At 41.4% G+C, this 12500-nt stretch overlaps 2 protein-coding genes across 2 annotated transcripts in view; one reads left to right on the plus strand and one right to left on the minus strand.

Moving 5' to 3' along the window:
* Positions 1-1512, plus strand: part of LOC138040941 (substance-K receptor-like) — a 1909-nt gene extending 397 nt beyond the window's left edge. The window contains exon 1 of the mRNA XM_068886675.1: positions 1-1512. This exon is cut by the window's left edge and continues 397 nt beyond it. Within this exon, the coding sequence (XP_068742776.1) occupies positions 1-639 (639 nt within the window). The 3' untranslated portion in view covers positions 640-1512.
* A 119-nt stretch (positions 1513-1631) lies between these two features.
* Positions 1632-5523, minus strand: LOC138039957 (adhesion G protein-coupled receptor E2-like). Its single transcript, XM_068885776.1, has 3 exons — positions 4905-5523; positions 4164-4412; positions 1632-3383 (listed from the first exon to the last, which is right to left on the minus strand). The coding sequence occupies exons 1-3, from the start codon at positions 5521-5523 to the stop codon at positions 3286-3288; spliced, it is 966 nt and encodes a 321-aa protein (XP_068741877.1). The 3' UTR covers positions 1632-3285.
* Between the last annotated feature and the right edge of the window lie 6977 nt (positions 5524-12500).

Here is a 12500-nt window from a genome sequence, read left to right on the forward strand (position 1 = left end):
GTTTCTGTTTTATCCTTGTGCGCGATTGCCTTCGATCGCTTCTTCGCTATTTCAAGGCCTCTGAAACGAGTCATCACATTTCGGGTTGCTAAAGGAATCATTGGAGCATCCTGGTGTTCGGCGATCGCAATCTCCGGCCCTCAACTTTACGTTTTGACAACCACCGGGGAAAGGGGTCTCGTTCAGTGCGTGGAAAACTGGGCTCCACTTTTCGACCAAGCCATCGCAGCTCGCGCCTACACTATTACGCTCTTTGTTCTCCTCTACGCACTTCCACTGGTAACTATCGCATTTCTTTACACAGTTATAATGTTTAAACTGTGGCGAAGACAGACGCCAGGGCAAGAGCTAACTTCAAATCAAGACAATAAAGACAAAACCAACAGAAAGGTCTTGAAAATGTTGGTAACCGTGGTCATAGTCTTCGCGTTGTCATGGCTTCCATTACACGTGCGAATGTTTGTGATGGTCACCGAATCGGATCTGTTCACTTGTGGCTTGCCGTATGACATGGACTTCCTCACACTTTTCCTTGGGCACGCCAACTCAGCCGTCAACCCATACATTTACGTGATTTTCAACGAGAATTACAGAAGAGGGTTCAAAACTGTCCTATCCGTATGTAACAGGGGTAGTTAAAGCTTATCATAAAACACAGGTCGAAGAACAAGGTCGAGTAGGCTTCAGGAAAAAGACATAATGATAGCTTGCGCAAGATTGCGCGAAGGTGAACCCGACTTGCAAGGGAGTGTGGAAGACAATTTATCTTAGAATTGACCAAAGCGGTTTCCTATGTCCTATTCGATAGTGACAATTCATTCGATGCATGTAACTCGCATGCGATTCAAGTTGAGATCCAAAAACTTGTTGATTAACGTGGGATGTCAAAACGGTGAGACCCATGATGTCAACACTGACAACTGAGCAGGTTTTGTGCGTTAAGACTAATGTCGTGCAATGACTGAATATAGAATACGGAAATATTGCAAATCGGATTCATTTATGCAAAATGAATTGTGCTGATTCCATCTTTAGTACTAAGGGATTGGAAATTCATTCCCTCGTTTTAGGTGAAACTTCATATAATTAAACGCTGTGGTGTTGCGTGTTGTGGCTGTACGTGTGTCTTTGGTCCTGGGGGAGTGATCGTTTCATGTCTGAGATTAGACGGAAAGATTGCAAATCGTATTCATTTCTGTAATTAAAACGAATTGTATTTATGGATTGGAAATTTATCCCCTCATTCTAGATGAAGCTTCATAAAATACAACGCTGTGTTGTTATGTGTTATGGCTGTGCCTTTGGCACTGATCGTTTCATCTCTAAGATTAGTTGTTCTAAGCTCTATTGATCCGCTTTGGTCTCAACACCTTTCAATGATACAGAAGAAATAAAACAAGGAAGGATTTCAATAATTGTCGGCACGGAAGCGAAATTTCCGGAGAGCAAAACAAGCGATAAAACCATTACGAAAAGTACATGAATAAGCGCGAAAGCCGGTTAATTTTAACTTCTTTTCGTACTCAAAAAGCAAAAACTTTTTCCTTGACCAACACCCCCCACCCTTTTACAATAATGGTTCACAAATTTTACTGTTTGTTTCTTTCCAGGTCAAAATAAAATATGTATCGTTTATTTCGGATCAGTGGTTTTACTTTTTTCTTTTTTTTCCTTCATTACCTTAGCTATACACATATATTATACAAAATTACAAAAATATCAGTAAAATAATGGAATGATATAATGACTTAATTAGAAATTCGAGTTACAATCTTCTCTGAAGTACAATTTTAAACTAGCAATAGTTCTCACTAAATCTGCCCTCGCCTTTAGAAAGTATGACATTTATTGTTGGAATTCAAGTTGTGGGGTTTCTGTATGGCAGGCATTGGTACTTTTGTTTTTGTCAATAAATGTAATTACGGGTGTAATGTAATGAAACACATGTTGTGCACACCATGAATATTTTGCTCAGAACAATGTGATTTATGAAAGCCATGTATAGCATACACTATGATTACATCGAGCTTACAGCGTATGGAAAATTATCCAACGCCATGCTTCCGTTTCTTGGGGAAGACCACGTGGCTGACGTGGCAAACAAGGTCGAAGTATGTATCAAGATTACCCCCATACCACGCTGCGGCCCTGGTGACTGCTGAAAAAATTTACCCGATACGACTACGCGTGCCTAGTTTCCAGAAACATCAGGATCATTTCGCCTATCTAGTGCGATCGGGGGGACTAAATAGTTAAATATTTTGTCGTCATTGGATTTGAGGTTTAGGTTGCAAAAAACATGCGCCCACCATTTAAAAGAAAAAAAAAATTAAAGAAGTATAACATTCGCATCGTTTGCAGCAAATGGCAAACGTCAGATTCAAATTTGTGTTTGTCAGAAGTAGCAGAGACAACTTAAAAGAACAAAACTTTCGTAGTTGCATCTCAAGTTTAGCAGCCTGACTCTTGCCGATTGTCGTTGCAAATAAACGCAATGCTAAATATTTCTCAGTTTATTTGTAATCTGCTTTCTCCGAGTTGCTAGCCAATCAATGGATTACACATTGGCACCGGTGTACGTTTTTTGCTCTGACTTCACTCATCAATTGGGATTATCCAGATAATTGTGTTAGACTGGACGTCTGTTGCTGTAGGAAGATGTAAAATGTTGAAATGACATTTTCTTTTTTCCTGTCACATAAGCATGATTACTAGTTGGCATACTCTACTTCTGTGCTGTAGGACACTCATGAGAGCGTTTGCCAGGTGACACTGCCGAGACTAAAACATCCAGTGGTGGCGAATTCGCAATAACATTAGGTGGGATGGTAAGTTTGAATCCCGTTGAATAAATGAAATAATGCCTTTTTGTTACGAAGCGAGCAAACTCAGAAAAAAAGAAAAAATATTATAAATAGCTTGTTTTCAATGTCGTTACCAGAGTCTTCGTTCCCTTGACCAGCGGTTGAAAAAGAGAGACAGCCTCCTGCGCGACTCCGGTCCCACGGCGTTCCGGTGGACCGGGGTAACGGAGGCTCTGGGGACGAGATTGATCCTGTTTTCCTTTCCGAGCTAATTCAAAACGTAATAGATGGTTAGTAACAATGGTGTAATTGTTGGAGTACGAACAAAAGGAGCCAAGGAGAAATCTTTTGTTTTCGTCCACCAACACAGTGTCTCCAGCTTAATTAATTGCATAAATGCTGGTTTTCTGCTGATTTTCTGCTGATGTCACGCTCTGTTACTGTATATGAACATTGATGAACGATGGAGATATTCGTATTGTCATTGTGGAGGCCATCCAATACAAATACGTATGATCGCCCAAGAAAGCAGTAATACATCAACTTCACGAGCGGGTAGCAGACCACTCGCTGCAGAGGCTGTGGAAAAAAAATATAGTGGATTATTTATATGGCAACCATCCAATCTTCAGTATGATCAGTTTCTTGACGTGCCACAAGTCGACTTCTCGACATTCTAACGAACGAACGACAATGAAGGTAAACCGGTAAAACGCACGGAAGCTTAAGCAAAAAAGACAACGACGACGACAACACCACAAAGCAATAGGTTAGCTCTGCACGCACGGTTTATATTTTCGCACATCTCTACGCCGTTTTTATCCTGACAACGACGTTAAATGAGCAAATTTGAGCTTATGTGGAGGACTTGAGCACAAGACAATAGATCTTCAATTTTTCCTTCTAACGACCGCGTCGTTCACACTAATTTTATTACTGTAATATTGGTACACACGACGACTTCTCCCAATCGCGAAATGATTCCATCGACGCTGAGTTATATTTTCAGATGACGTCTGCTGGGACGTCGTCGTCGTCGTCGTTGTCCGGACTTATGCTCGCAAATGCATAGTCACTTGACGTCGGTAGTTTCGTCGGCTTTCCGACTTCCACTGATCAATATGATCAAACGACTGAAGATCCCTCCCACCGACAGTGCCCGTTTTGAGGGTCTTTACAGCTATGGTTACATAGATCAGATGAAAGTTGTAAAGGGACGTTGACCTGAATCACTTTTGATCTCAGCTCCAGCTATGAAGGCGCTTACTGATCAACTAATTCGCGAGTTATCACTTGTATTTTTCTAGTGCTGCTCATTTTGATAACGTTACCCTGTAACCGGAGGTGGAGCCCACTCACCTTTGCACACTTTACCATTTCCATTGTATCCTTTGTGACAACTACAACCATACGAGCCCACCGTGTTTATGCACGTGGCTTTCTTGTGGCAACCGTAAACGCCCTCTTCGCACTCATCATAATCAACACAAGACATCCCATTGCCTCGGAAACCGTGGCCACACCAGTGGCAGTCATACGAGCCTGGACTGTTCACACAGCGCGAATATAAACTGCACCTATCAGTCCCATCTAGACACTCGTCGATATCTGATAAAAAGAAATCGTAAAAATCAACTTTGTGAGTAATACACACGAATTCTCTACGATGGCACAAGTTATCTAGATATTGCCCAGTTCAGTTCTGGATTTATCTGAATTGCATTTTGAAATACGAAGGAATTATTCAAGCGTAGACAAGAATCGCCTGACCAAAGGGTCGTCGAAATGACTCTGCTACAACACGATCGATGCTTGAGGGATCTTTCTTAATTACTCCTTCGATTCACATGCCAATCAACCCTTTTAACGCTTTTAATCATTTTTAACGCCAGTATTCATGGCGATAACAGTAAAATACGCTAATAACATTAAGCAGTGTGGCCCTTTGGCCCAATCTTGTGCGTTTTGATTCAGCAACTATTGATCGAACTTGGAGGAAATCATAGTTGAATGAAAGTAGCAATAAGGACAGGCAGGTTCCTCGTCCCTTTTGCCGAAATGAAGTTATTTTTGAAACAGCATCCCTTCCCTTGCACTTACCATTGCAAGTTTTTCCATCTCCGCTGTATCCCGTGTCGCAAGTGCAACTATGCGAGCCTTGAGAGTTAAGGCAGGTTGCATAGGCGTGACAGCCGTGGGTGCCTCTCTGGCACTCGTTAATATCAGTGCACGACCACCCATTGCCTTCAAATCCCTTGCGACACGTGCAACTGAATCCACCAACGCTATTTGTGCAGGATGCATGACAATTGCAATTATGGATTCCTAACTTGCATTCCTCCACATCTTTGCAAGTCCACCCACTGCCTTGGAAACCATGGCGGCATTTGCAATGATAGGATCCGATAAGGTTTTTGCATTCAGCAAACTGACTGCAGCCATGGATGCCCACCTTGCACTCGTCAACATCTTTACATACCCAGCCATCTCCATGAAAACCATGATTACAGGTGCCGTTATGAGACCCGACGGTATTTGTACAAGTAGCATGCTTATTGCAACTGTGGGTTCCTTTCTTGCATTCGTCCACATCCGTGCAAGTCCACCCGTCTCCTTGAATACCACCGTGGCATGTACAGTTATAAGCACCACTTCTATTTGTGCAGTAGGCATACCCACTGCAGTTGTGGATTCCTTCCTTGCACTCGTCAACATCCATGCATACCCAACCGTCTCCTTGAAATCCGCGATTGCAAGTGCAATTATGCGATCCGACGGTATTTGCACAGATGGCATACTCACTGCAATTGTGTATTCCCTCGTTGCATTCATTCACATCTTTGCATACCGATCCGTCTCCTTTGAACCATTAAGACAGGTGCAATTGTATGCGCCATTAATGCTGCTGCAAAATGCATGTTTACTGCACTGATGGGTTTTGGCTTTGCATTCGTCAATGTCTTCGCATGTCCTCCCATCCCTTGGAAACCAGAAAAACATGTACACTCATGGGAACCTATGACATTGTTGCAGTGAGCATGCTGACTGCAGTTGTGAGAGTTATCTTTGTTATCTTTGCATTCATCGATATCGGTGCATATTTCACCATCGCCCTGAAATCCTTCCAAGCAGTTGCAGTTGATTTTGAGAAAAAAAAATCCCTGCAAGCGCTTGTTAGAAATAAAATTGCATGCAGCACAAATGAAATAGAAAAAAAATTCTTGCAGTACTGCTTCAAGCAAAGAAAAAAAATTGTTGCAAAGCTATTTCATCATTCCTGGGGGGAACAAAATCCCAGCAAAACTGCAACCATTCCAGATAATCTGCAAGACAGCGAGCCACTATCAAAATAATACATTGATTGGCCTAAAAAATAAAACTCTGGTTAGCCTAAACGTCACACCGGTTGGCCTACAGTTAGCTTAAGTAGCTTGCGGTTTGCCCTTATAATGGGATAAGGGATTTCTTGCTTGCTTGGTTCACATGGCTCCAAGTCATAGGAGTCATGCAAGCTATTACAGTTAGTCTAAATTACACATTGGCTAGCCTAGTTAGCACTGCAGTTAGCCTACAGTTCCTTAGGTAGCTTGCGGTTATTGGGATCAGGGATTTCTGCTGGCTAACCAAGCTAACTAAAGGCAGACCACGATATGGCACCGAAGCATTCAGAGCTGCTCACAGATACCCTCTCCGGTTGTGCATGAGTGGGGTCTTGAGAATGGAAGGCTGAGAGTTAACTGATTGAGTGTTGAGCCAGCGCTCATACCTGTGCTAGAGTAATTATCCTGCCATTGTAAGAGGCCATGTGAGATGCCAAATTGCACGTGCCTCGCAAATGGTTTTCAGGACACGAACATGTGTAAACTGCAAGAATGTGACAACCGACGTGAGGACCCAACAGAGGCCATTGTTGACAATGACGACGACGATAATGATAAGACCAGTCAAGAAGAAACTCGTTATCAACACGACTTACGTAAAGCAGAAAAGATTTCCTAGTGAAAGGCATTACCGCTAGCTGGCCTTCTCAAACTAGTAAAAAAAGAAATTTGTGTAATGGCTTGCCCAGAAACAGTTATTTGTTTACAAAGCCACAAGTCTCTTTATTTCATCTATCAAATGCTAAATAGGCCGAAGCTCTGCCTGTTTGAAAGCTGCAATACTACTGAAGTGGTCACACGAATGGAGAGCAATTGGAAAAAAGAGGATTAACAACAACAACAACAACAATTTATTTACCCCATAAGCTTACTTACATGCAGATAAATTATTCAAATAGATAGAAATAGATATAGGGGGTCTGGCTGCCTGAAATAACTAAAAAGTTAAAGGGGGCAGGCAGCCAGTAGATTTGTTTAGGATAATTTAGGTCGAACACACATACACACACATATACATCACAAAAAAAAAAAGAAAATAGAAGTAATAATAAACTAAGACATTGAAATATAAAAGGTAAAGTATAATAGGAGGAATATAAAAACAATAATGAATTAGAAGATAGAGCAAAACAGCCTTAAATATATTGAATTGAGGCGAAGCTAGTATTTTTTTAAATATTGGGCTTGAATCTTTTTCTTAAACAGTTTGTTCAGAGTTTTTGCAATATCTTGTTCTCATTTCGTAGCTTCTTGTTCTCATCTTCACACACTGAGAGTCTTTTAAGAAGTGTATCATATTGTTTGCTAGTAAAGCTTAAGAGTTCTTTGGTATCTTCTACAATTTTCTTCAACTCATCGAATGTCGACTTGAACAGAGCTAGCTTTTGCTCTAGTTTCTCCTCCAGAATGACAATTAACTCCTCACTGGTGACAGATGTCATCATAACACGAAAATACGAACACATAAGAAGTGATAGAAACAAAATTTAGGTTACTTAGGCCACTTGGCAAGGATGTTTTCCCGGAGTACGAGAAAAGGCCGCCATCGACGCCGCCATCATGGTCGCCGACCGCTGACCGTTGACCGTCGTGAATTGTAAAAAGACTGTGGGGAAGCCTTTTTAAAAAGTCACTTCGTTGCCATAGCAACCACAAAAGAAACGCCTTTACAAAGATGTGTCGTCTTCAAAACAACCTTTAGCATTTATTGATCTTATTTAAACCAGAACCTGTTCAAAATTTTCAGCATAAAACATTTAATGTTGCAATAGCGAGTGGAGAGATGAGATGTTCTATGACATTGGTGACGTCATTTCTTCACGTAATTAACACAAGAAAGCTATACCATTGGCATGGCTATCATACAAAAAAGTAGGGAAAGAAAAGTTTCCAAAGAGGTATGGTAGCCTTTGTACCTAAGAGCGGTAAGAAATTCGACATTTCCAAGGGCGTAGCTAGGGGAGGGGGGGGGGGGGGGGTCCTGGGGTGCCTGTGACCCCCCCTTTGTAAGCCGTTTTTTACTCAAACAACCTACAATATTCAGGTTGCGAAAATGCGAGTACCCTCTGTTTGACACAGTGTGCCCCCACCCCCTCCCTTTGAAAAATCCTTGCTACGCCCATGATTTTGGGGTCCTGGGCCATGGACTAAGTGTGATTTTCACCAAATCAGATCGGTATCGATGGGGCTTGTCGTATGACATGCACGTCCTCACACTGTACCAAGGCGTGAAACAGTAACAATCACTACTGCTGAAATTGGCAAGGTTTTTGACGCCTTCAGTACAGTATCAGCCCAGCTTAAACACGGCATGTACTAAAATCAGGAACACCGGAACACCGGAACACTCCGGAACATCCTGGAAGTAACCGAAAACCCTCAATTTGGCTAACCCTAGGCCTAGCTAGGCCTTAAGTTGGTTTTTAGGCCTAGGCTAGCTAGACCTTATATTGGTTTTTAGGCCTAGGGTTAGCCAAATTGAGGGTTTAGGGTTACTTCCAGGGTGTTCCGGAGTGTTACGGTGTTTCTGGTTTTAGTACATGCCCTTAAACCACAGGGTTAACCTTTGAAGAGTGCAAAGAACTCATTGCAAGACTTAACTGCTGACTTAATTGCAAGAACTGAAAGAGGACCGGAGAGTTCTTCGAGAAAAAGTAGAAAGTCTACGAGAAAATAATATGCTGTAGATGATGGAAACATTCCACCTCAAAGTTATGTAAATTTAAAAATTATAATGGTTACAGTATTTTCACTGATGGTTCAATCGATATTTTATTTTCATTTTTACTGAGTATGTCATCAATCCTTTCTGTCGCAAGCCCTAAATACAGTAGCCAGTGTACAGCTGCCCATTCTCCACAAGAAAAATCAGAAAGACAGTGTTTAACCGTTCATAACCATTTTCAAGGCCACGTCATTTTTCTCGGAATGTGCAGAAAATGTTCTGATTGGTTGATGGATTCTTTGTGGTTGGACGAAGTCTGAAGTTTGCGAATTCTTGAGAAGTGCCTCATGTTTTATTGGTGGTGTTGACAAATATTTCAAGTGTTGGCTGCAGAAACCTCAATGGAAATTGCTTACATTTTGTGACTGATACATTTAAAATTTTGAAGTTAAGACACTCAAGTAATGAAAGCAAACAGCATTTCATGGCATTAGGAGAGTGGGTAGCCGTGCACAGGCTAAATATAAAGAAGGAATACAGTCTACATGTGCATGTACTTTGAAAGTATATTGAACTCTTTAATCATTCGTTGTTGTCCTTCAGTAGCATATTGAGGTTAATGATTCCAAGTTCGATGGAATAATTGGCTATAAAAACTTCACAGTAGTGTTGGGCTTCACTCGAATTTGGAATCATTAACATCAATATGCTACTGAAGGACAACAACTAATGATTATCTAAATTAGGCTTGGGCCGAGCCGAATTTGTCCTTGTGTATAACATCTCACATACCCACGACCTGCTCCCGTTCTTGCGTTGTAGCTCAGTCGGTAGAGCAGCGGTAATCTCATCCGAAGGTCGTGGGTTCAAATCTCACCCTGGTCAGAGTTTTTCTCTGTCCTTGTGTGGGCTCAATTCCAATACTAGGGTTTATCTCTGATGGAATAATATGTCTTTTGCAACAAACGATCACATGGTACAAAATCCGCCATGCTGGAGGGCAAGCTCATTATGATTCTCCCACTGGGACATTAAAACAAAGGCAACTGAAGTCAAGCTTGTCTGGTTCAGGTCTCTTTGTTTTAATGTCCCAGTGGGGGAATAATAATGAGCTTGCCCTCCAGCATGGCGGATTTTGTATCATGTGATCGTTGGTTGCAAAAGGCCTGTTGGGTAGTGTTGGGCCTCACTCGAACTTGGAATCATTGAACTCTTTATTGAATGAGTCGGAGGACGAAAAGATTTCTTGGGCACGCCAACTAAACCATCAACCCATATATTTAGGTGATTTTCAACGAGAATTACAGAAGAGGGTTCAACACTGTCCTATCCGTACGTAACAGGGGTAGTAAAAGCTTATCAGAAAACACAGGTCGAAGAACAAGGTCGAGTAGGCTTCAGGCCTCGGTTGTTCAAAAGGTGGATAGCGCTATCCAACGGATATATCACTATCCAGCGGATGAACACCAATTGAGTTATACCAGTGGATAGTGATTTATCCAGTGAATAGCGCTATCCACCTTTTGAACAACCGGGGCCAGGAAAAAGATGTATTGATAGCTTGCGCAAGATAGCGCGAAGGTGAACCCGACTTGCAAGCGAGTGAGGAAGACAAAACAGAAAAAACGTTTCCATTGATTACAACGACAGAAAATCTTTCAACTTGATTGCATGGTTTACCATCATATCATATCAATACTACAATGAAACTTGCGGCAAAATCGTTAAAATTGTTGGTACCTTACAGGGGCACCCAACGAATCTGTTCCTCACATTATCTGTTCCCCAGAGGAATCTTGCTGGCTGGCAAAAATACAGGTGTTTCGATGAGCTGGCTGGGAAATTTTGTTATTGATAGAGGTTTTGCCTGGGAATTACTGACTTTTTCTAGCATTTCAATCCGAACTGGCTGTAGAAACTCTGAAAACTGAGGACGAATAAAAAAAAAAAAAAAAAAAAAAAAAAGAACCTGTTCCCTAGTCACAAACATACGACGGCTGGTCAGAGTGATTGCGCTTGCGGAAAAAACCTGTTTTGTCCCGGTTTTGTCGCTTTTGTTCGGTCGTTTTGGATCGAGGGATTTGAAAGCGCGCGGAATTCCTGGCTGGGAAATAAATTTGATGAGCTGGCTGGGAAACCCACCAATCTTATCTAGCTGGCTGGGAAATTTCTTGTGTGTCTTGCTGGGAAAAAGGAACAGATAATGTTTTCCCAGCAACACTGAAAAACACCTGAAAATTCCTTAATAACATTTATTTTCATTAACTGGGGTATAATAATACATTTTACAACGAATTGGTCGTTTGGTGCCCGTGACCTTATTAATCATTTCCAATTTCTCTCAGAATTTGCCATACCGATTCCCATTTCGGAATTGCGCAGGGAACTGAGGCGAGTTTCAAATTTGAACCAAGCGATAAATTGACACCATCACATGAAAGATAATACATTGAGATTGGCCATCTGTCCAAGTTTGATGGTTTTTGGTCGAGCAGAGACCAAGTTACGGACTCAAGAACATACTTAAAAATCCATACAAACGTCTCTAATTTTGAGGTGCTTCCCCAAAACCATATAAACTCTTTAAAAAATTTATCAGATTTGGGACAACTAGAAAATCCTGTCATGGACCTACTATTTGAAAGTAGGTGAGATGAAAATCATTTTGTTTGCCTATTTTTATGAATATTACAGAAATCGTTCACGTGGTTTTGGGGGACGCAGCTCCAAGATTAGAGACCTTTGTACGGATTTTTAACAATGTTTTAAGGTCCGTAACTTGGTCTCTGTTCGACCTAAAAGCATGAAACTTGGCCAGATGGCCAATTTCAACGTTATCTTTAATGTGATGGTGTCAATTTATCGATTGGTTCAAATTTGAAACCTGCCCCAGTTCCCTGCGCAATTCCGGAATGGCCTATTCGATTGTAACAATCCATTCCACGTATGTGACTCGCATACGATTCAAGTTGAGATCCAAAAACTTGTTGATTGACGTGGGATGTCAACACTGACAAGCAGGTTTTGTGCGTTAAGGCTACTGTCGTGCAATGACTGAATATAGCCTACGGAAAGGTTGCAAATCGGATTCATTTCTGCAAAACGAATTGTACTGATTTCATCTTTAGTACTAAGGGATTGGGAATTTATTCCCTCATTTTAGATGAAACTTCACAATGTTAAACGCTGTGGTGTTATGTGTTGTGGCTGTATCTTTGGTCCTGATCGTTTCATCTCTGAGATTCGTTGTTCACAGAATGAGCTCCATTGATCCGCTTTGGTTTCATCACCTTTCCATGATACAGAAGAAATAAAACAAGGAAGGATTCTAATAATTGTCGGCACCGAAGCGGAATTTCGGCAGAGTTTAACAAGCGATGAAACCATTACGAAAAATTAAATGAATGTATTCAAAAAACAAGAACTTTTGTTCTTATCGACACCCATCGTTTTACAATAATAAAGTAAAAGTAAAGCAACCATATTTAACGTCGATAACTCGTAACAGTAAATTCAACTGACAAACCTGAGGTCGACGGTGCGTTCATTTTACTTCCCCCTCGCCATCAGTGCTCCGTTTTACGGGTATTTAAAGCTACTTAAGCTACACAGAACGGAAAGAAGTCGAAACAAGGATGTGAGATCCGGGAA

The sequence above is a fragment of the Montipora capricornis genome, chromosome 3 (assembly GCF_036669925.1).
Source record: "Montipora capricornis isolate CH-2021 chromosome 3, ASM3666992v2, whole genome shotgun sequence".
Lineage (NCBI taxonomy): Eukaryota > Metazoa > Cnidaria > Anthozoa > Scleractinia > Acroporidae > Montipora > Montipora capricornis.